General features: G+C 35.5%; 1 protein-coding gene across 15 annotated transcripts in view; it reads left to right on the top strand.

Moving 5' to 3' along the window:
• LOC108596109 (heterogeneous nuclear ribonucleoprotein L) overlaps positions 1-26063 on the top strand; it is a 104070-nt gene continuing 78007 nt past the window's right edge. For 3 of the 15 annotated variants that reach the window (XM_033293271.1, XM_017981532.2, XM_033293273.1), the window contains exons 1-2: positions 13-419; positions 2887-3557. In XM_033293271.1, the coding sequence (XP_033149162.1) occupies positions 3390-3557 (168 nt within the window). In that variant the 5' untranslated portion in view covers positions 13-419; positions 2887-3389. Of the gene's footprint in view, positions 420-1577; positions 1714-2886; positions 3558-26063 lie in introns of those variants that run through there. The other 12 variants (XM_017981531.2, XM_033293265.1, XM_033293267.1 and 9 more) reach the window with 10 other exon arrangements.

Consider the following 26063-nt stretch of genomic DNA (forward strand, 5'->3'; position numbering starts at 1 on the left):
TACACACACCAACACACAAACACACACACACACACATACAAACATACATAAACACTTGAACAATCTCTCGACTCGATTGTTTGCAGCTCTCGTTCTCGCAACACTCTCGCTGTTTGTGTATATTCGCTCACTATCTCTGTCTCTGTCTGAAAAAGGGCCAGCAGCAAGCAAGCAGCAGCAGCAGCAGCAGACACGCGATAGCAGCAACAAAACAACATTAAAAATCATTTGCCTGATTATTTAGACAACAGCAGTACGTTCATACATACAATAAAGTAATCTAAATAATAAAGCATAATTGTATAAAAAGTGCCAGTGCTACTACAACAACGTGTGCGGTTTGCAAACCTGTCAAACAACAACAACAATAACTACAGCGGCAGCAACAACAAAAACGACAACAACAACAACAAGTTAAGGTAAGCAGCTGCAGTCGACGCCTAACGGGTGAAAGTGCTTGTGTTAGTAGTTTTGCCGTTATAACTGCAGCAGCAGGCAAGGCAATGTACAATAAAAATTCATGCAAGTGTGTGTGTGTCTGTGTGTTTGTATATAATTGCAGCTGTTAGCTTGCAGTGCGGTGTGTTTAATTAAAAATGTGCAATGTGGAAATTGGAATCATGAAAAGCAGATTTACTTAGCGCCGCGTTTGCTTTGCTCTTTTGTTTCGCAGCAGGGCGAAAGCATAACAATAGCAACAACAACAATAAATCTAACCGGTAGGTGATTATGCGCCACCCACGAAATAGCCAAACAAAAAGGGCAGCCCGAAAAACAGCAGCAAAACCAGCGAATGGTGAATTTACTCTTCTTCTGTCTGTTTGTGCTCTTTTGACAGTTCGCTCGCTCGCTCTCTCTCTCGCTCACTCACTCACTCTCTGTTTGCAAGTCATTGCAATCCACCCCTATGTGCGCTCTCTTGCATTTTATCCGCTTTATCCGCAAACGCAACAGAAAATGTTAACGCGCTGTTGTTAAACAAATTGAGCAATATTCGAGGGAAAATTGAGCGCACCGTGGTTGGAAATATCATAGGAAAACGTGCTCTGTTGTTATGTATACGCAGTGTAGGACTGTTAAGAGTTGCCAAGCCAAACGGGACGCACACGCTCTCACAGGTTTTCATTTCTTATTTGAACGTCAATCGCCAGCGTGGCGCCGAAGTGTACAAAACAGAGGCAGTTGGAGCAAATAATAGTCTTGCAACAAAAATAAATACAAGTTACTACCCAAATACAAATACCAAATACAAATTAAGAACAGCGCGTCGTTAACTGAATTACAACTTCAAAAACGTTTAAGCTTGTCTGTGTCTCAGTGTCTGTGTTTGTCAGTGAGTTGACTGTCTGTGTGTGTGTGTGTGTGTGCAACATTTAACAGTAGCGCATACAAATTGTCAACTGTCAAAAGTTATTAGGGGGGGGAATATGTAAGTAAACGTCAAATGCAAAAAGGCACATCATTTACCATTGACAGTTTAAAATTCAACGAGTGCAGTTTACTTTCGCCACACGAAAAAAAACTTAAAAAATAAAAAAAAACCAAAAAAAATAGTTATTAATCTTTTAATTTAATACGCAACAAATTCAAGTGTTTGTGTGACTGCAAATTAAACAGTTTGACTAAATTAACAGTTTGAATAATCAATTAAAAGTCGCATTGTGCTGTTGCCCGCTTGCCGTGCTGACGACGTCGCCGCCATTTTAAAGCGCGGTACACATAAGAAAAACAGAAAAAGCCGCCGCCGCCGCTGCTGCCGCTGCATGCAACAGCAAAAAGAAAAGCGCATGAAAGCAAAAAATGAATACTAATATATAAAATAAAAGTTCATGCGTAGCAGCAGCGCGACTGCGACGCGACTGCGGCGCAACGCTTGTGTTTCATTAATGAAAAATCAACCCCTAGTCAGTCGCGAGCGGCGGCGCCCCCACAAACAAAAGCAGAAATCAACGGCCGCCGCCGCCGCGCTCTGTGCCGTGTGTTCAGTTCTCCAACAATTTTGGCTTTGCCTATTTCTTGCCCACTTTTCCCCCTTAAGGGTTGCAAGCGGCCCAAACACACAACACAAATATCTAACAAGAAGAGCAAGAAAAACAACACACGCAACTTTTTCAAGTTTTTCCACAGTTAAAGTTTGCCTTGTGCCATGTTTCAATTTCATTTCGTTTCATTGCGAATTCTTGGTCATTTTTTTTTAGGCCATTATATTAGGCCTGGAACTGTTTTGCCGGCGCTTTTTTCGTTTTGAACGTCTTCGCTTTATTATTGCACACACACACACACACATACGAGGGTTGTTTGTGTGTGAGCTGATTTATGTTCGCAGCTTTCCAATTAGAATGAATATTTTATTCTTTTATTTAGTTGGCATGCATGTAATAAATTAAATAAAATTTAATTTAACCATCAGCTGCTATCTGCTGCTGCTGCTCACTCTTCCCCCCCGTTGCATTGTTTATAAGCTCGCTGCATATTGTAAACAAATTTTTGGTTGCCCAACATATATTTCCAAATAACGAAATGCCTATTCTATAAATAGCTTTTCCATATGCCATTATCTTGGGGCATACGCTTTCGAAAAAATAATTATCTTTTGATATGTGGAAACGCTGCTTATTGAAAGCCAATCAATATTATTGCTATAATTATGCATAATTTGTGCGCTTATTGGAACGTGGGGCATGTGTGTCGATGGAAAGAACATAACCAATTAAAAAGAAACTTACAAAATTAGTTCAGTTGCTGTTATTTTTTTCTAATAAAAAAAACCTTCTACAGAATTTCTGCATTTATTTAGACACGCATACAAATATGCACTTTATTATTTATACTTATAAACAAAATCAAATTTTTAACCCACACGTTTCTTCTTGCTCTGTTTTTCAGCTGAATCCACAAACACACAGTAAACGAGAAAATTCAAGCAGAAAATTCATCATACTGCGAAATCTTAAGTGCAATAAAGAAACGTCAAGAGCGATTCCAAAAGTGTATGAAAAAAAATCAAATCTAAAAATAGAAAGCAAACAAAACGCAACATTCGAGTAAATATAACAATATTTACAACACTGTAAAAATATACAACAAAAAGAAAGAAAAAGAGAAGTTCTAAAAAATCTTCAGCTCGCGCGCGCTTTTTTCCTCCCACTCACACCCGTGTGCGTCCTCGTGCTCTCATTTGTTGTTTACGTTAAACGTCGCTTGTGCTCTGTAGGAAGAGAGAGAGAGACAGAGAGTAGAGTGGGTGTAAATCTCACACATTTAAGAAACGTGCAAATTTCTCCAACATACATTTGGGAAGGGCTACGCGCCAAATCGCCAAGATTTTTTCACAAAACAGTTTGCTTAGCTCGGAGGCTATATACCCATTCAACACCACGGCGACCACAATGCCATATAACGGTGCTAGTAACGGGAGTGGTGGTGTCGGTGGATCAGTCGCTGGCAGCAGTGTCGGTGGCAGCGGTGCCACCATCGTCGTCAGCGAAGGACCACAAAATAAAAAGATACGCACTGGCGTCCAGCCAGGCGAGAATGATGTCAATATGCATGCTAGGGTAAGTTTTTTTTTATATAAATTTAAGCTCTAAGAGCTAAGAGCCTGTCATAGCTTATCAACCCTATATCATAATTACCTGCAACTCAACCCCCGAACTTCAAATCGAACTTGAGCTACAATTTCTAACCTCAAAAGTTGCACACGCACCCTGAGCCAGCGTCCAAAAAGAAATATTTGGGGTTGGCTAGCAATTTTAGTTTACTTTTCTTTGCTGTTAAAGTTTGTTGTAAGTTGCTGCTTAAGAGGCGCTGTGGGGTTGCAACATTTAGAGTAAAAATTCTCATATTATGAGCAAGAAAATTGCAGTTCTTATAATCAAAATGAAATACGCTTGGCATAGCTTGTCACAATTGTTGCTACAAGCAATTGCAGACAGCCTCAGACCAGAAATGAAACCAGCACAGCAGCAGCAGCAGCAGCAGCAACTTTGCCTAGACAGTCACACACATACTAACAAACAAACATATACAACGCCACATGTTGTTTGCTGACGGGGTTGGAAAAATCGATTTTGGCCATTTGCTAGCGACGCGTTTTTGTTGCTGTCTGCTTGCCGGCGCTTTATCTACGCGCTCTCGCTCTCTTGCATGGCCGTTAAAATTTTGTTTGTTTGTTTGTTAGCCAAAAAAATAACCGATATAAAAAATAATTGAATAAAGCGGCAACAACGCTGCATATCGAGATGAAACTGTTCAATGAGCCGCGCCACATTAAGTTGGAATTTTTGGCAGCATATTTCGTGTTGTTTTTTTAGTCATAAACATATTTGTTTGTAGTTGTGTTTTTGTTGCTGAGAGCGAAATGTTTGCGACCGCGCAAAGTATGCAACAATTTTTGCTCTTCAGGCAATGTGTGTGGCTGTCTCATTTGGCATTTCAGAGCTTGTTGCTTCCGAGAGAGAACACACACACACACACAGACACACACACACATATATAGCGACTGTGTCTACTTGACTTGACAGCGCAATTAGCACATGAAGCAGCATCTTCTCATCATTTGAAGAGTTTTCGGCTGTGTTGTGCTCTTTGGCCTGGGCCCTATTGCCTAAGCCTCTGACTTATGCCTGAGCTTTAGTGCCGCTTTGGCACTTGGCATCGTTTAAGCTATGCCATGTGCCCCTGCAGGCTCAACAGACGTACGTGCCGTTACTAGCAGCAACATAGAATAAGAGCAGCGCGCAACTGTCGCAACTAAAGTGGCAACATGTTCACCTGCGCCTAGTCCAGTGCGCCAGGCCGGCCACTTGCATGTGATTAAGTGCACTTGCTGCACTGCCTGCCGGATGGCTATACATATATATGTATATCTTATATAAAAGTTCAACACGCTTAAACTGCACTTTAGCTGCAGGTTAAAACGATTATACAACGCGCACAAGTGTTGAGCCTGTCACGATGCTGACGCTTTAAAATGAGCAAGGAAATAGGCCAGGCCATGCCATGCCAGGCCAGCAAATGATATGCAGCAGTTTCAGACGCTTTAGGCTTGTTCTCAATTGAAATCTAATTCGATTCCCAACAGCAGTTTGGTCTTGTCTTTGGTTTCAAAAGTAAAAGTAGAAGTAAAAGTAGTGCTACAATTTTGTGTGAACAATTTTCGGCCTCAAATTATGCGTTAAATTAACATAGTTCAATATTTTCTACTCTACTTGATTTTGTCATAATATTTTATGGCTCTAAGATATACAATATTAAATATATTTTGAGCTGCCAGGTCGTTACAGCAGTAATCAAACTTTTATCAAAGAATTTTCTTCTCAATTTATTGGAACCTTACTTTACTTTCTTTTAATACAATAATTATGTATTTCAAAATTTTGAATTTGAAAGCATTTAAAGCGCAAAAGTCTTAGCTTAGCTTATCAAATTTCGATCAATGATTTCGCTATTTAATTTATTAGTTATTTAATTTAATTTACTTTTAATACTATACTCACTTATCTTAAAATTTTTAATTTCAATGCATTTTAAGCTCAAAAGTCTTAGCTAAGCCTATCAAACTTTTATCAAAGATTTTTTTCTTCATTTATTTTAGTTTCTTTTAATAGAATACTTATGTATCTTTAATTTAAAAGCATTTTGATGTTAAAAGTCTTGCAAAGCTTTTCAAAGTGTGATCATAATCGCTACATAATTTAATTTTATTTACTTTTAATACAATACTTATGTATTTTAAAATTTGTAATTTCAAAGTCTTAGCTTATCGCTACTTAATTTATTAGTTACTTAATTTTGTTACCTTCTTTTAATTTCGATTGCATTTTGTTCACTGTTAGGCTTTCAAAGCATGCCTGTCACATATCGATGAATAAATCGATTATTATTATTGCCTTAGCTGCACTTAATTTGGCGCTGCTTTTGACAGTTTTTAGCCAACGAACATTCACTTTGGGCCAGCACTCAAAGCTAACAAATTGTCTCGAACCGCAGCATGCAATTTGCTTGGGTGTTAGCCCCCAACCGCTGCCCCCAGCTAAATCGACCGCCCAGCAGCAGCAGCAGCAACATCAGTGGCAGCAGCAGTCGCCGTTGCGTCTGGCAGCGTGACGCATGCGGCAGTGGCATCAACAGCAACAGCAACAGCCATGGCAAATAAATTTTGCATGCTCCCCGGCTAACGTCAGAGTGCGTGCATCCACTCCCCCCCCAATCCTATTGAGCAGATGCTCTGGCTCTGGCTCTGGCTGTTGCTGTTGCCGCCAGACAGTTAAAAATAGATGGGCACATGCGTCTGACCGAGGCAGAGGCAACATTAGCGCTGCATGTGCCTCCGAGCTTAGTCAGCAACCAAAGCATTAGGCGAGCAGCTAACTTTGCATCCTTCAATGCATTTACAACATCCACAGCTGCCGCTGCCGCCTCCGCCGCCACATCCTTTGAGTTGCTCGATAAAGTAATCAAAGGCTGAGTGCGTTTGGCCGCAATTTCAGTTTGCGCATTTTCGGTGGTTGCGTCTCGAGGCCGATTGCCACCCCATTTACAGTTTTCACAAATTTTCCCCATTATGTTGCAACTCTCAAAGCTTAACGTTACCTGATTGCCACCCACCCTGTGTGTGATGCAACAACAACAACCAAAGCAAGGTCCTTGCCAAGGACTTCAGCAGTCAGCAATGCATCAGTCATTGCTCGTGACTGTGTCCAGCCAATGTTGTTAATTAAATGCATCGTTTGCACAATATGGAACGGGTTGCGGCATTATCAATGTGATAAGGGCTGCTGCACTGCGAGGGTTGCAACAAGCGTATGCAAATTTAAATTGAAATTGTAATAAAAAAAATTCATATATTGCAGACATGTTGTAAATTAGTTAAATAATTAAAAATAATTAAATAATAGCATTTTTTATGCATTTTAGTTATTTTTAATTAAAACAAAATATTTTTTAAAATTATTTTAAACATTTTTTATGCAAATTTAGACTTTTGCTTTGCTATTTAATGCAATTCTTCAGTAAGTTGTTTAACTAACTGCAAAATTTGGTTGAGCTTAACTTGTTCATAGCCCTAATTTCTTTCTAATTTGGCTTTAATTTCTTAAAAATTATTTCTTTTAATCAAAGCTTGTATTAGAAACATTTTATAATATTTATTTTGTTTTCAAATTGTAGCATTTAAAATTTTTGTGCTGCCATTTAATGCAAGTCTTCAATAGTTTGTATAACTAAATTCATTTTCTCAAATCAAAATATTTTTTAAAATATTTTATACATTTTTTATGAAAATTTAAACTTTAAATCTGCTGCTTTGGAATTTAATAAAAGTATTCAATAGTTTGTGTAACTAAATGTCAAAATTTTGATAAACCTAACTCGTTAATTTTGTCAAATCAAAAATTTTTTAAAATTATTTCAAACATTTTTTATGCAAATTAAGAGTATAATACTTTTGTTTTGCCATTTAATGTAAGTTGTGTAACCAACTGGAAAATTTTGATGAGGTTAAATCGTTTGTTGCCCTAATTCCTATCTAAATTGGCTTTAATTTTTTAAAAATATTTTTAGTCATTTTATATATTTTTTATTTAAAGTTAAACTATTCAACTTTGTTTTGCCATTAAAGAAAATTCTACAAAAGCTTCTCTAACTAAATGTAAAATTTGCTTGCGCTTAACGCGTTCATAGGCCTAATAAATTACTAATTTGGCTTTTATCTAAAAATCAATGCTTAAAACAAATTTTTAGCATTTAAAACTTTTGCGCTGCCTTTTAATAAAACTTGTTAAATACATATTTAAGTAAATGGAAATTTTTAATGAGCTCACCTCGCTCTTGCGCCTGTACAAATTTTAACTTTTTTCTTTATATTCGGGTTGTCAGTGTGAGTCTGAGACTGAGAGCGACTGCCCTTTGCCTTTGCTTGTTATTAACAATAATTGATTTTTATTGTCTTTTCATTTCAAAGTTTTAATTGCTAAAAGTTTTTGTCAAGGGGTTGTACGCATAGCATTAAGGGCGGATTGTTAGCTAGACCACTACGCATACACTTGCATTAATGCTGTGTGTGTGTGTGCGTGTGTGTGTGAGTTGCACTTATGATGGCAGCAGACGTAATTGAACGCGTTGAGCTGTGAGCAGCAGCAGCAGCCACTACTAAGTTATGAATGAATCTATGCATATATAAGCGATAGGGTGGGGGGTAGGGGGTTGTGCTGCTGGCCAAATTCCCATTTGGTTGCAAGTTAATACCTTTGCGTTTGTTGAGCGACTCGGCGCACTCAGCACTTGCAACAAGCCACAAAAAAAATTGAACAATGATTGTTGCCACGTAATGAAAGTTGGCAGCGCTTTCGTTCTGTCTTTGAACTGTAATAATAGTAGCTGCATATATTTGTTCGTTTTTGATAACTGTTATTGGTATTGCGTATAGAGCCATCAATTGTACAAATAACTGGCCTGGTGAGTGACTAACTGACCAAACTGATTGCTGGTTTCATTTCTAAGCGTGTTTGATTGAACTTTTTTTAGCGCTCTCTCTACCTCTGTCGCTTTGTCTTTGTCTTTGGTCACACTGCAAGGCAGCAAAATGATTTTCATGCCTGACTGGCATATGAAATTAACTTTCCATATTGCTCAATTTCGAAATTATCAATTGTTGCGCTACGTACATAAATTAGAAATTATCAAAAGAATTTGTGTCGCGAGCTACTAGAAGAAGACAAGCTTTAAATAAAATATTAAATTTACAGCTGCAACAAATTAAGAATAAGCGTCGCTCTCGCTCGCTCTTTCGCTCGCACTTGACGCTCAAGCCTCAAAAAATTAATTTATAAGAAAGAATTTGTGAGCTACTAAGAAGAAGACAAGCTTTTGTTTATATAATTTAAATAAAATATTAAATTTACAGCTGCAACAAATTAAGAATAAGCGTCGCTCACTGACGCTCAAGTCTCAAAAAAATAATTTCTAGAAAGAATTTGTGAGCTACTAGAAGAAGACAAGTTTAACTATTTGATTGATTTAAATAAAAATATTAAATTTACAGCTGCAACAAATTAACTCGCTCGCTCGCTCTTTCGCTTGCACTGTCGCTCAAGCCTCAAAAAATTAATTTAAAAAAAGAATTTGTGAGCTAGTAGAAGAAGACAAGCTTTGGTTTATATAATTTAAATAAAATATTAAATTTACAGCTGCAACAAATAGAGAATAAGCGTCGTTCTCGTCGCTTTTCGCTCAACTGGCGCTCAAGCCTCAAAAATTAATTATAGAAAGAATTATAGTGAGCCTCCTGCGACCGCAGCACAGCTTTCTGCTCTCACTCACCTCCAATTTAAGTAAAGATTATTAAATTTACAGCTGCACAAATTAGAATAAGCGTTTGCTTCTCTTTCTGCACTTTCGCTCAAGCTCTAAAAATGTTTTTTGTCGTTTTGTGTGCTCGACAAGTTTTAGCACAAGTTGCAAAAAAAAAAAAAATTCAATTTATGTCGCGCTGTTATGCAGTGCGCGCCTCACCCCTCCCCGGCCGCCTCTTGCTGTATTTTTTTACTTTATTTCTTGTCATTTACTTACAAGGCACACACACACACACACACACACACACAGAGAGTCACTTGGGCGCAGCTACATTTGTATCTAGATACATATAAATGTTTGTAGCGCTCGCCGTGTATTTGCCGGATGTCATGCTGGGTCTCTCTCACTCGAAGGTCGGAAGTGTAGTTTTTTAAGTACACGTTTATATAATTTGATATATGTGCACATTGTCGTTTGCCATCTCATGTGGCCGCACACACACACACACACACGCACACACACAGATATATTGTTTTTGGGCTGAAGGCAGATACAATATCTGTATCTTTAGCTGCTGCATCTGCATCTGTCGCAGCAGCAAGCAGCAGAAGAAAGTGTGCAAAAAGCTCTGCGAATTGCTTGTGAAATGGAACAGTTTGAACGAGGTCATCTGCTTGCATTAATGAAGCAATATATTTTAGACTCTAGGAGCGCGAGGGGGGAGTGAGTTGCGGCTAAGTGCAGTTGCAAGAACTGCAGCCCGTCCGTTATAACTGAATGGCATAAACGGTCTGCTCTGCTCCATATTAAATGACAAGTTACTAACTCAAGTTGAAGGCCAATGGCGCTTTTGTATACAAAGTCAAGCCCCAAGTGCTTTATTGTTTTAATTAATTCGTGTCAATTATAAGCATAAATTTTCTTTAATGTCTTTTGTTAGCAAAATTGACAAAAGTAATTAAACTGAGTAATAGTAACTCAATTCTTTATAAATGCAGCTGTAAAAAGTCTTTTAAAAAGAAAGCAATAAGCTTAATACTTTGTTAAAAAAAGGCGCAAAGTGTGAGCTAAATATAAAAAAATAGGTTAAATCTTTTATCAAGAATAAGAGCAAGTTACTTCATTTATGCAAATTAATCTATTAGGCAAAAAGAGGAAATTGCAAATGAATATGCATTAAAATATGCATTAGGATTTTTAAAATGAAGAAAATAATTGAAAAAATGCATTAGGTTTTTTAATTATCGCCTTCATTTGCAATTTTCTTTTTTTACACAATTTTTTTAAAGCTTCAATTGAAATTGAAAACGTTAGTTTAAAATTTTCATATACAAATATTTGTTATAAATTAAATTTTGTAGTAATAATTAAAAGCTAACAAATAATAAGTTGCAAAAAAATTAAATTTTGTTGAAATTTATAAAAAAAAAAATGCTCTAAGACTTATTGAGAAAATTGCAAATGAAAGCAATAATTAAAAAATGCATCAGGGATTTTTAATTATTGCCTTTATTTGCAATTTTCAACATAAATAATTGTTTTTAAATAAATACTGCAAAGTAATAAAAAAATCAAATTTTGTTAAAATTTATAACATTCATTTGAGCAATGAAGTTCACATCAAATAATTGGCTTAGAAAGCAATTAAATTGCTGTTGCTAGTAATAAATAAATAAAAGCCAAACAAATTTGCGCATTAAATATTTTGCCATTAATATATAATTAATGCATAGCATAATGTAGCTACATTATAGCAGAATAAAAACTACAAATTATTTTATTTAAATTTATAATATTAAATTTGAGCACTTAATAAGTAAAGTTTGCAACAAATGCAAATGCGCTGGGCTATAATAAAAAATAAATTAAATAAGGCAAAATGTACATAAATAAATAATAAATGTATAGCAAATTTTGTTATAACAAATATTAAGTGCAGCTAATTATTTGTTTAAACTAACAAGAAATTGATAGTGTTGACTGCCAAGACCTTTGGCTGTTAGTTCTATTAACATGCGTTGCTAGCCTGGCATAAATAATTCACGCTATATCTTTCAAGTACTGGCAGCTATATAATTTGTCAGTTATGCACTTGCCATATTGAATATATAGTGGCTGCTTGATATTGAAGCTGCCTTGACATGAGCTCACGAGCAATGAACTCAATGGTAACATATTGAGTTGTTGTTGTTTTTATTTTTTCTTTTGTATGCAACATGCGACATACTTTTAAATGCCAATTACCAACGGCTGCTAACGGTTTTCTATTACCTGCTCTTTTTGACTGACTGTCGGTTTTGCTGCTGGCTTTTGTTTTCAATATGCCACGCACACTTCGAATGTTGCGCTCTCTCTCTCTCTCTCTGCCCCGCTCAGTCCGCTCTGCAGTTTTTGGTTCGTTGGCATTGCAGCCGTTTTTTTCGACAAAAACTTTTGCGTCAATTACAGGCTTGTGAGGCGGAAAAGCTAAGCGGAGAGGGGTGGGGTGGGGGGTGTGGGTGTTCTAAGCCGTGACTTGCATAGCAATGTACTAGCACTCTCTCTTTCGCTCACTCTCTTTCCCTCTCTAACTATCTATATACTTCTTTTTTTTTCGTTTATTGTCGTTGTTCTCAAGCTGCTTTATTTTCTTCTTTCGCTTCGGCTTCAGCTTGGCTAATTCGCTACGCTACAATTAGTTTTTCATTTGCCATGCTCTGCCCCATTCCCCATTCTGCGCTCTCTTATTTTTCCATATACTTCATTTCGTCTTGTACTCATTACAACATTTTGGCCTTTTGTGCATTATTATTATTATTGTTGTAATATGATTGTGTGTGCGCCACGTTTTCAACTTGCTTTATGACTTTCTTTCATTCCTGGCCTACGTTCAAAGAATTCTAATATGCAGCGCTCTATGTCGAAATGAAATTCGTGAGTGAAATATCATCAAAAGCAAATAGTCCCGAATACAATACAAAAAGTTTAGCAGCATTATAAGCTTTGTGGCATTAACTTGTGGCATCTGCGTTGAAAATCTGGCTTTAAATTTTTAATTACAAACTGCAAAGTTATAAAATTTTGAGCAACAATTTAATGATCAACTAAAGTTAAGTTTTGGCGCAGCTTAACTTTTAATACACTTTGCGCATTTGTTGTTTGAACTGCGTATACAATTTCATTTTCTTTAAACAATTTAATGCTTAACTGGCAGCAATTAAAATAAAAACTTGGGCGCTGCTTACTTTTAATACACTTTATTTGTATTAGTAGCTTCAAATTTATTTCTTACACTTTATAATTTGACTTTGCCTCTTTTTTTGGCTCTTTTGCCTTACATTATTTGCTAAAAACTTGGCGCAGCTTTACTTTTAATACACTTTAGTTGTATTAGTAGCTTCAATTTGATTTCTTACACTTTATAATTTGACTTTGCCTCTTTTTTTTTGTCTCTTTTGCTTTACCGCTGCTTAAACATTATTTGCTGTTATGTAAGCTGACGACGACGACGTCGACGTCGTCGAGTTATATTTTGTTTCAATTTATTCTCTTATTTTGTTTCTTCCAGTTTCACATGTTTGTGTCTCTTTTTTTTGATAAATTTTTGTTGTTGTTTGCCGGCTTTTTGCTTCATGTGCATGTGCCACATTATTTGGTAATTGTCAGTGTATAAGTGTGCGCTTGCTGTACGTGTGTGTGTGTGTGTGTGAATGTTGGCCAGGTTATTGAACTTGAGCAACGTTCAAGTGACGTGTGGCCCCCGTATTTGAACCTTGCTTGAGAGCCCCACCAGAGCTTGAGTTTATTTTTCTGTCTTTGCCGACTGCCGTTTTTATTGCTTTTTGCTTTGGCGTTAGTCAATTGTCATATGTGTGCGTGTGTGTGTGTGTGTGAGCAGCTGTTGCGTTTGTAGCGGTGCATTGCATTTTTTGGAGCCATAAGAGAGGCTGTGATAATGATCGTGGCAACGCTTCAGCAAATCAACAAGACATAAAAAAAGCAGCAAACCAAATAAATCATTTCTCAATTTCTTTTGCTGAGATTCTGCGGCAGCGGAAATTAAAGAGAAAGAGAGAGAGAGCGCGTGAGCGAGAAAGCAAACTGTACTTAGAAAGTAAAGAGAATTTGCTTAACAGCGAATTTATTTACTTTTTTGTTACTTTCTGCATTTACCTCAATTTATTTTATTTTATTTACCTCATAATATTTATTTACTTTTTTTTTGTTACGTTAACTCATATCAATTTATAGTGCTGCATAAATTATCTTCTGTGTTAATGAATAAATGTAACAAGCACAAATATAAATTGCAATGTCAGCTCTGCTCATAATTATTTATGCACATCATTTGTTTGTTACAACAATTGCCATTTAGTTGACACGCTGACACATTGCTAATGTTTATAATGTGGGTGCAAATATATTTATGCAAACTATAAAACTTGCTGCCGCCGTCTCGTTTCGCATTTATTTATGCGCAGACACACACACACACACATAGAAATAAAAGAGGTCGTATAAATTGTGGGCGTTGAAATTTGTTAGCGCCCTTTGCAGTTAAAGTTGCAGTAGTAACAATATGAATTAATAATTATAATTGCTATGACAAAATAATTATTGTTATTCTATTAAAGCGTATTTACTAGTTGGTTGAGCTGCGATACGCTTTGTGCACTTGTTATAATTATTAAATAAAATTTGTAAAACGCAAACTATTTATTTAAACAATAATGCTGCTGCCAAAATGTAAAATAATAAAAGCGTATACACTAGTTGGTTGAATATCGTTGCTCAATATTGCTCATGTAAAAATTATCAATTCTATAAAATCAAGCATATTAAATAATGAAAACGTATGCACTAGTTGGTTGAGTATTGCTGCGTTTTATTTGTTATAAATCAAATTATTCAGATTAATATTTCTTAAGTTAAAATTATCAATTGTAACATTTAAAAGCGTATAGAGTCTTTAGAACTAATTGAAGTTCATTTTGAATTAAATATATTACGCAATAAAAATTCTTAACCGAATTGATCAATTGTATAACATTAAAGCGTGTTTAATAATAAAAGCGCATTAATTAGTTGTTTGCGCATCGTTGACAATAATTATACTAAATTCAAAATGAACAATTGTATAAAATAAAGCGTATTAATGATGATAAAATTTTAAAAAGCAAAAAATAATTCTTACAGCAAAATAACATTAAAGCGTATTCAACAATAAAAGCGTATTCAGTAGTTGGTTGCACATTGTTGCATTCTGCGCACTTGTTTTTAGCATGAAATTAAATTTATAAGTGGAAATATTTGCTAACAATTGTATTTGTTACAACAAAATACTTAGCTTTGTTATATTTAAGCATATGCAAAGATAAAAGCGTATTTGCTAGTTGGTTGAGCAGCATGGCATTCTGTTGACTTGAAAGTAAAAATGTATTATGAATTTAAAACTATAAAACAAACAATTTATTGACAAAAATATTTAATATACCAATGTAAAGCGTATACTTTAGTCGCCTGCATTTTTGCTCACTTGTTGTTATTACTTTTTGTTATTGTCGAGTGTCGCAGAGACCGGTAGACTAATTAGATACAATTCTAGTTGGTCCGGCATGGCGAAAAGCACGTTTTCTGCTGAGAGAGTTTAAAAGCAAGGGGTAAGGGGCAGGGGGGCAATTGGCAACGTTGTTTTTGTTGTTAGTTAGGTAGGGTCGATAAATAGCAATACGAGCGAGCGAGCGATGCTTGCAGTGCAAAACACGTTTTTAACTTTATCGCCCCAGTTGACGTTGTTATATGCCTACCCCACCCCACCCCCTTGCCCCGCCCTCTACTTAAAGCGTCTGTCCGCACTTTGTCACAGGTGAACGTGTTGTTCTAGTTGGCAATTGTAGTAGTCCACTTACATATCGTATACGATACCAATATATTCAACATAGATACGTCTCTACTCGATTCTCAGACATTGCAATTACAGTTTGTGTGTGTGTGTGTGTGTGTCCATTGTGTAATCGTTTAGAGTTGTGGCGACAATACAAAAGTTATCAAGTTATCATTCAAAAGTAATATAAATGTTAGCAGCGCATTGTTGTAAACTTTTTGCAGCTATTACTTTGATGCTTATTGTTGCATTGAAATTCAAAGCAAAACTTAACACTTAGCATAGTTAAAAAAAATTATATATATATTTGCAGTTTTCAAATTCACAAGTACACAGCTAAACAAATAAATATTTCCAAGAATATGTGTGTTTTAATTAATTTTTAAATTTGAAATTCTGCACATCCAACTTAAGTGAACACATTATGCTCGCTAGTGTATTTATAGCGAAATAATTATACATTTGGTATCTTTAAATTTCGCCATAAATCTCTGCTCTTGGCGCTGCCACTCATCAACACTCAGTCGCGCCGTCCCTTTGTACACCTATGACTATTACAATTGCTATTTACAAAATACTCTGACTATGTAAGCAATTTGTTAATGCCATTTCGTATTTCTATATTTATTTATTTCTTTCTTTGCTGCGCGTATTTTTGGCGCGCAAAATACAAAAAATCTTTGACTCATCCGCAGCCACACACAAGTCATGCCCCCCTTTTGCATAATTCGTCACTGGGCAGCAAAAAAGAATACGAGTAATTTATGTGAGAGAGTGTGCAAGTCTCTAACTGTCTGTGTGTGTGTGTGTGTGTGAGCGCTGCTGCTGCTGAGCTGTTGATGCTTTCTTTCGACACGCTCGCTTGGCTTTCTACGCTTACGCTCTCGCATTTGCTCTCTGCGCGCTGCGCTCTTTTGCGCGCTCTCACAGCTAAAGAGCGCGCGAGAGCGCACAGCTTTTTTTTTTTTGTTTATCATAATATTTAATTGCTGTTGATCTCTTTGCTGCTGCTGCTGCTGCCTTTTGTAAGCTTTGCATTTAGTTGTTGTTCAGCCCATTTTAATGGGGCGTGTGCTTAGCTTGTTGTTTTTGCTCATCTTGTTCTTAATTGTAATTACTCAATTGCTCATACGCCACACTGACAACGGTACATATACATATCTTTGGCTTTGCCTTTGCCTTGTTGTTGCTTTTTAAGTACGTAGATAAAATAAATGAAATTGTTATGGTAGCCGCATTTTACTGCTGTTTGAATTTATTCGCTCTTTGCTTTTGTGCCTGGTATTTGTATTTTTTTGGGCAGGTGCTTGAACTTTGTGGTCGACTTCTTTTCGCTCATAAGCTTTTGGCTGCTTTTCTGCTCGTTTTTTTTATGGAAATTTTTCTTTTTTTTTGTTTGCTTGGCTTCGTTTGCTTACATTTTCGTTCGATTTGGTGCTGCATGCAGTTCGAAACACGTTTTTACGTTTTTTCCTGTGCATACAAATTTAGCGAATGCAACGCATACAAATGCAAAAAAATACAAAATACAAATTCAATGCAGTTTATTTTATTTTGCTGCTGCTGCCTTTGCTTCAACTTTTTTTTACACGCCGGTTTACCTTCGTTGCATTCTACTTGTTGTTGTTGTTGTTGTTGTTGTTGCTGTCTTTGAAATCCAGTTTTTTGCGCAGCTGCAGCGGCGGCGGCGACAGTGCAATAAAAGCAGCGCAGCAGTACAAGAGCAACAATAATTTACGCTGACCCACTAAAAAAATCAGAAACAAACCCAAACAACAATAACAATAGCTTCAAAAACTCGCAAATCTTAATTAAATGTGCGTGTTTGCGCAAAGTTCAAATGATAAAATAGAGCAACAATAACAAAACAGCAGCGACAGCGACAGCGACAGCGACGCCGACTGCAGCTCCAAACAACGTGCTGAGCGCCAAACTGAGCGCGCTTTGCGAGAGCGTGAGAGCGACTGCATTTACTGCTGCGACTGCGACAGCGGCAGCGACTGCGGCTGTTTATGACAACGTTGCTTGGCTGCAAAGCCTTGCTTACATTTCTTGCCTTTACTGAATGGTTTTTTTTTTTGGTGTTGCTAACGGTGCTTTGGTTATATTTATAAATGTGTGCGTGTGTGCAAACACGTTTTCATTTCTTTTTGGCGCTGCAAAATGCGAATGAAATGCAATAATGACGCTGACGCAGCGTTTTGCCTTAAACCGTTAACCTTTGAAATCTCTGTTAAAACACAAACTCAACAACTGTTGCTCCAAATTTGCGTTAAAAAGGCGTCTGATTCATATAAATTTATTTAACACATTTTTAGACTTCAAGGGCTAAGCTATAAACTTTTTTACCTGCATGCCACAATTTTTTTTTATTTTTAAAAACCTTGATCACTTTTGCTGTTTATTTTAAACAACAAACTGCTTGCATTTCCTTTTGTCTGCGTCTTTTTAAACGCATTGACCCAGTTCGTGCGGATTTGTGATTTTTTGGCAAATCAATTGATTAAATATACGTATGCTTGCATAATTAAAGCAAAGAAAATTACATGGCGCGCACACACACACACAAAGGTCTTTGCATAATTGAATTTTCGGTGTACTTTTGCAGCAATTAATTCAATAAATAATGAGAGTCTGTGACAATTACGATTTTCATGTCACAAATCAAAGCTCAATTTACATTTATCAATTGGCCGTGTAAATTGAATTATGCGTTTCCTTGGCTTTAGTTTAATAATTAATGCAGCTACATATGTTGCAATATAAAAAAACACTATAAACTGCAGCATTTCTTAATAATAACAACAAATGCCAGCTGCTTAACTGCAGCGTATGCTTTAGTCGTTCATATTTTTTATTGCATATTTTTAACACATTTTTGCTGCATTGACAGAAAAAAAATTTGTCATAACGATTTACATATGGAAATTGCATTTTTATTTATTTACTTCTTTGCTTGTGCAATTTCAATTGATTATAAAAACGATTAATTACAATATTGTGCGCACTGTTTTTTTTTTTTTTTTTGCGTAACTTAATCGAGTTATTTTATACTAAAAAAAATGTGCGCGCATAAATTCATTTATAATCAAAATATTGCACTTAGTGCCAAATTGATTAACTGCTGAGGTCAGCGGAATTTCTCTCATATATATTTTTTTTTTATGTATTTGAGTCAACGGATGTGCATAAATTTTAATGCCTTTAGCTGAGCTTTTAATTGAAATGCTAAATATTAAATAGACGTTTCATGTTTATGACAACTTAAATTGCAAACACATGTATATATATATATATATATATTAATAAATTATTTTTTTATGACACTTTCTCTTTTTAGGTAAGTTCTTTTAATGACTGTTGTTGACTGCTAATTAATTTATGGTATGTTTTTGATATGAAAACTTTATAAGCGCACCTCGCTTGCGGTTTGGCGCCAGCAGCGATAAGCGCGCTTTGCTTATTTATTTATGCAGGCAATTAAATATATGTGTTTTTAATACAAATAATGATGGTATATAATTAATAAAAACTTAAAGGTAATTAAATAACATGTGTTAAATGGCATATTTAATCGAATGCATAAATAACAGCAGGATTTTAATCAAGCTATTATCGATGCAGAGAGCAAATATATTTATAATATGCAAAAAACTTATAAATTGCAAACTTAAAGCCAACAAATATGTATAAAATATTTTCAAATATTTATTTAATTGCATTAAAATTTCAAATAATAGCTTAATATGCAATATGAAATTTAAATGAAATATTTATATCTCAAAGTTAACAAAAGTGCTTTATAAAATGCAAATTATAAATTGGCTGGTTAAAGAAAAAAATGAACAGAATATTTTCAAAAAATTATTTAATTTAATAAAATTAATATAAAATATGCAATTTAAATTAAATATTTATATCTCACACTCAACTAAAAGTTACTTATGAAGTTTGAATGAAAAAAATGAACAGAATATTTTAGAATATTTTTATTCAATTCAATTAAATAATTGCTTGACATATGAAATTTAAATGAAATATTTATATCTCACGCTCAACTAAAGATAACTAAAGTGCTTTATAAAATACCAATTTTAAAATTAAAGCTTATAAATTGCTAGTTTACAGCCAAACAAATTGAACAAAATATTTTGAAATATTTATTTAATTTAATTAAAATTTTTAATAATGGCTTGACTACAATTTTTAATGTATAACTTAACATGAATAATTTAACATGAATACTTATAAATTGCTAGTTTAGGTCAAAAAAAATTAAAAGAATATTTTAAAATATTTTTTTAAACTTAATTAAAATTTTAAACTAAAATTTAGAATAAAAACTTATGTTATTTGAAATTTATTCATATCTCACGCTCAGCTAAAAGTTACCATGGCAACTTTTATATCTAATAGTTTGTTTTTTTAGTAATTGCTAGCTGAGATATGTGGACAGGTTGCTGCTGGTGTGTCGAGCATGTTGCCACAAGCGGAAACGCATATGCGCACGTATTGTCGCCAGATAGCGGCTTAAAAACTGAAAGCAGACAATTCAGAATTGACAAATATCTACATATGAGCACAACAGTGTGCATATCAGTAATTGTTGGCCCCGTTTTTATTGTTGATTGCTTGGTAGAGAGAGCGAGAGAGAGACAAACAAACAGAGACGTTGCAACAATGCAACGAACCATGCCAAATGCTTTGTGCCCCGCTCTGCATATAAAGATACAATATCATTTATTTATCTAGAGCAACAGCAACAACAACAACAACAACAAGAATAATAATAATAGAAACATAACAAATTTGTATGACGAGCAGTTTGTACACATTTTAAATTTCACTTGTAGCATATTGTTGTTGTTTATTTTATCAAAAAATATATAAAATTGTTGCTATCAGTAGCCACACACATTTCGCAATAACAGCTATAAAAATAGCAACAAATGAAGCAATATATTTATTTCACTCACAATTTAAAGAAAATTTGCAAAAGAAAATGAATTTATGCGAGCTGCAATACTTTATGTTTAAATATTGATAAAAACAATTTAAGCAACGTTTGCAAAATGTGCATACATGTGTATAACAACAAATATATATATACATATATATATATAAATAAACACATGTGTTAATTTACGCTTTCGGTTTGGCTTTGGGGGCATAAACTTCGCTTTTCTTGTTTTTATCAAAATGCTGACAAGAACAAATATTAAATGTTAACCTAGAGTTTGCTTAACAGCTGCTGCTGCTACTGCTGCTGCTGTCTGCGCCCGTAAAAGTTTAAATAAACAATTGGTTGTATCTATTTGATGATTAACACATTTTAAAGTTGACTTTCAGTTAAAGTTGCGGCTACATAATTTAGTGTGTGCGGCCAGCAATGTAAACATTTGCCTGCCTGCCCAACATTCTTCCGGCCAGCAGCAGCAACGTCCTGTGTAGGAGGCGCCGCCGCATGGGGCACGCGTTTCACATTTTGGGGCCCATTAAAGTGTAGTAGCGCCTTCTCGAAAGGCAAACACTGCTGGGCTCTCTCTCAAGTTCTGTTTGCATAGCCGTCCATCGCTTCACAGGTGGTGGTGGTGTTGATTATTATGGTTGCTGCTGAACTGCGTTGGTGAATGTAATTTTTATGGCACTGCAATTGCTTTTGTTATACGATAAATTTACCCAAACGCGCTCTCAACGTGAAGCAATTTTTCGCGGGAAATTCTTGTGGGTGTGGTAGGCTTTAGTGGTTGTTTTCTTTTGAGTAGTGAGCAGCTAAAACGTCTCTATAGCAAAAATAAAGCAAGCAGCGTATTATAAAAAGATTTCTCAGTTGTCTTATGGCGCGTAAAGAGCTTAAGGCAAAGTGCGTTTGAGTGGCAACAATGTGGGTGGGTGGATTGTGATGTGGCAGCAACAACTTAATGTGGCAGGCAAATCAAATGCATAAATAGCGAAGCAATTATTTATTTGATAAGCATTTAATAAATATAACAATTAGTGCCAAATAGTTAATGGTATAAAATAAAAATGGGCGCAAACGACAGTGTGAGACGCTGTACACAAAAAATTATATATAAAGTTGTAGGCAATGCTCTACGCTAAAATAAAAGCCTTAGTTAGTTGCTCTAGCTATTTTAGTTAATAAGTTATAGGCGTTCATACAGACAGAAATGTAAGCAATAAGCATAGCTCGCTACTCTAAACCACTCTAGCTGGTCTGCCACGCGTTTTTCTATATAAATATAACAATTAGTGCTAAATAATCTTTGGTAATAGACGCAAACGACAGTGTGAGACGCTGTACATAGCAAATTATATATAAAGTTGTTGACAACGCTCAACTCTAACATAAAAGTTGTAGTTTGTAGCTCTAGCTATTATAGTTGCTAAGATATAGGCGTTCATACAGACTTTACAAAGCAACTAATATATAAAGTTATTGGCAACGCTTAGCTCTAAAATTTAGATCTTAGTTAGTAGCTCTAGCTATTATAGTTTATAAGTTATAGGCGTTCATACAGACAGAAATCGCTCAATAAGCATAGCTCGCCATTTTAAGTTACGCTAGCTGCTCTGCCACGCCTACTGCTGCATGTATAAGACCCTTTTGTACATTTGTCTGTACAGCGTTTCAACACTTTTGCTTTTGAAACATAATTCACGACACGTGCCTCCGAAGATTTATATAACCCACTCATTTAGACACTTCCGTCATCTCAAAAATTATTATTTGTACAAATTCCTCTTAGGTAGCTGATTAGAACTCAATTGTTGTTGCTTTTGTCTCATTGCCAATTGCCAGCACTTGAGAAATGGCACAAATATTTTAGCCATTGACGTAGTGTGTGCGGCAAACACCTTGAGCTAACAGAAAACTCAACATGACACTTGCGGGGAAAATCAGAAAATCTCTACTCGATTAACTGTTGAGAAATTTCCACACACAGAGTTTACATGGCGTGAGTTTATTAAATTTAATTAAACGCTTTTGAGTGCTAGCAATTATTTTCTCTGCTACTTTTTATAAACAAATCAGTTTTTACAAAATATACAAACAACGAGCGAGCGCACACAACTGTGTGTCTGTGTTTGTTTTATGTGTATTTAAAAGCATTTTCCATAAATAAAAATTATGAAAAGGCGAAAAAGCAAACCACAAACAGTCGAATTAGTAAAGATTTTCACATGAAAAGCGGCGCGTAAATTATGCGCAAGAAAAATCGACAAAAAAAAAGAAGCAAGCAGAACATGTTGAAAAAAAATTGAAAATTGTTTTATGTTGTTGCGTAGTGAGCGAACTGAAATTTTCTACATAAATTACATGCTATGGGCAGAAGACGAGACGCACTAGAGACTTGTACTGTTGTCATAAGTGATCAACGCATGCCTTGGGGCTTGTCTATAAGGCAAGACCTGCTCTGCTCCACTGTGGGCTGCTTCTTTTTCTCTCTCTGCCGCTCTTTCTGGGTCTGGGCACGTCAAATGAACTGACATCAAAATGACGAAAACGCAAATCAACAGCAAACAACAAACAACAAATAGACAAAAAAAGATACGAACTAAAAAAAAAAAGCAACTTTGAGTTTGTTGAAAAGATGGATGGATTTATGGTTTTTTTGTTGTTGTTGCTTTTGCTGTTTGGGTGGGTGGTTTGTCTGCTGTGGTCTTAAGTACATGAGCGCATGTCAAAGGATTTTTAAATACTGTAAAAAATATTAGAAAATAGCAAAGTAATTAAATAAAGTATATTAAATATATAGAAATCAAAACTAAAAAGTTAGCAACATTAAAAAAATAATAATAAAAACTAAAAAGGCAGGAGTAAATTTTTCATTAAAAAAAAAAAAAAATCATAATCCGTCTTGAATAAAAAAATTATGTATAAAAAAATTAAGCAAATATAAATTAAATAATGTAATAAAAAAAATTAAGCAAATTAGAAATTAAAATTAAAAAGTCACAATCATTAAAAAGAAAATGAAAATAATAAAAACTAATAGAGGGGGCGTATTCCTTTTTCTTATCATAAATAAATAAATTACAGCAATAATTAAAAAAATAAGAAAATAATCATAATCAGTCTTAAAAATAAATATATCAAATAAAAAAGAATAAAATATAAAAAAAATGAATATAAATTATATATGTATAAGAAAAAGAAAGTATGAGCGTATGAACAAAACCTTTTGCTGGTTTTGTTTATATTTTTTTATAGACGTTTTTTTTTGCCTTCATTTTGATTACTTTTTTCTGTGGCTTTTGCGTTTAAGGGGTTAAGTTATGTGTGTTGTAATAGAATAACCTTTTGCCTAAGCAGCACCCCCAAGTTCTTGTCCGTCCGTATTGTTTATTTTAATGAGATTAAAGGCGTTTGGGGTCACGTGGCATTGCCTTAACATTTACTTTGTGTATTCAGATTTTATTTTTTGTTTTGCTTTGTTTTTTTTATGTTTTTAATTCTTTGTCACTTTTAGCCCTTTTTATTGTTTGCAGACAATATTTTAAAGCAAAGGGTCGGTTGCTGCAACTTAAAGTCGCAAGGTCTTCAATTAGTACAAAAGTAAATTCGTTGTACATTTATCAAATGGCTTAAGTCACGTCACATAAATTTCAATCTGCTACAACTAAGACCAGCACCCAAAGCTAAGCTCTTGGCAATCTGTGAACTCTAATTGAAAATCATTGAAAAGCTTAACAACAAAACAAAAAGACGTGAGCAGAGCAAGTCAAGAGCTGTAAACGAAACAAACAGCGACATGTGTGTGTGTGAGTGAAAAGAGAGAGCAACAAAATCAAACGTTGAACTAATGACAATTTTCAATGCTTCACGCGATACCACACAGCTGCCCCCAAGAACGTTGCGCAGTCCCCCCCACCAACCCGCTGTGACTAATGAGCATTGCTGACTTAGATAAGAAGCAAGCTGCCCGCAATAGACAGCGCACAACTGCGAATTGAGAGAGAGAGAGAAGCAGAGAGTGAGCGAGAGCGCATAATGGGGCATGTGCGTATATAGAGCAGCAATTGGCATTTGTTACCAAGTAGCAAACTAAAAGATTTGTGCCAAATTGTTCAACTAACCAATACAAATGCATAAATATAAGCTATATATATATGTATATGTACAATAGGTAGTATATAGTATTATGTCAGTGCCTTTTGGCTTCTGACGTGTGTGCGTCTCGCTTTGAGTTCAACTGGGCGTATGAGCAATGCCAATAATATGTGGTCTACATCTATTGGTTTTGTTTTAAAAGGTTTGCACACATGATTGATTGTTGCTAGCAGCTAAAACTAAAACTAAATTAAGCAAATAAAAATAAACTATATAGAATTTTTACATGCCGCTTCATTATAGCTGCGTCTGGCTGCTTGCCACTTGACTTGAACTTTTTGATGTTTTTACTTGGCCCAAAAGGCAGCCGCTCTTGTCGCTCACTGAGCTGTGCAGCATTTAAATTTTTTATTGTTGTTGCTGTTGCTGTTGCACTGGCTGCTGCTGCTGCTGCTGTTTTAATTAAATTTCGCAATGCAAACATTTTGTAAATTACATTCGCTGCTGCAATTCGACATTTTGTCTTGCAAACAAAAATACACTCGTGTGTGTCTGCGGCGTCTGCTGCTGACAAAATACAGTGCAACTAATTGCGAGTAACAAATGCTGCCGCATGTTGCTGCCACCACAAGAGTCGGCAAATTGTACACACATATTAAAAAATATATATGTGTATATATATTTTTTGGCTGCCTATCAAACTGAAGGGCAGCAACATGTGAGCGAGCGACGAGTCAAGGGACCGCACTTCACTTCCACATCAGTTGGGACAGCTTCGGCGCTGGCACTGGGAGTTAACCAAATGCATAGAATTGTCTAATGAGCTGTGGCTTTCTAATGTCTCTCTGTGAGTTGCCAACTTGTTACAGCTTCTGACAACGGTCTCTTGAGTTATGTAGCAAAAAAAAAAGGGAAGAAGCAAGAATTTGTTTTTTAATAAAAATGCAAAAGTTGTAAATTTTTAATGCGCTTCAAACTCTGTTTTTAAATTTAAACTTCAATATATCAAGCTGACTGACTGACTGACTGACTGTCTGGCTGTCTGTCTTTTGGCCATATATCTTGCTATTTATACTAGCTCAATGCTTTATCTCTGATTTTGCTGGCAATTTCTTCATTTAATTCTGTCTAAATTTCTTGGCAAACGCACTTAAGTACGCGCTTTCGTATCTGTATCTGTATCTCTGTAGCTGTCGACTGCACTCTATGTTTACTCTGCGTGAGTGTGCGTTGATCATTTTGATCAACTGTGTGCAAATTTTCTCGATGCGAAATTTATTTGCAATTTACATCGTGCCTGAATCTCTGTGGGTAATTCATCTTCATTTCGTTGCGGTTCGAGTTGAAATGCGTCGTGGTATGCAGCCGCGACACTGCCACAACCTCCCCCCAACCCCCCACTCCGCACACTCCGCACACTTTGAGCGTTGGGCTATTTTCAATTCGTCGGCCAATGTGCTAGAAATGTTTCAAATGCTTTTCAAAAAGCAAAACACACACAGCTATGCGTCGCTGCCTAGCGCAAAAATGAAAAGCAAAATAAAACACACACACACTGACACACACACACACACACAAAATAAAGGCCTGCACTTAAGACGACCTAAACGAACCCAAGCAACCATCAATCATTTGCGTTACAGCTTCCATTTTATTTTTCACATTTTTTTTTCTGGTTTGTAATTTAATCAACAGTTTCCAGTGTCGTCGTCGTCGTTGAGTTTTTCCTGCTTGTGGGCGTCACATAAAATACATAAAAAAAACTTTATGATATATACATATTATTATTGAAGGCAAATTTGACAGAAAACAAATGTTTTGTTGCCTGCGTACAAATCACGTGCGTCAAAG

This window comes from Drosophila busckii, chromosome 2R (genome assembly GCF_011750605.1).
Source record: "Drosophila busckii strain San Diego stock center, stock number 13000-0081.31 chromosome 2R, ASM1175060v1, whole genome shotgun sequence".
NCBI classification, from domain to species: domain Eukaryota; kingdom Metazoa; phylum Arthropoda; class Insecta; order Diptera; family Drosophilidae; genus Drosophila; species Drosophila busckii.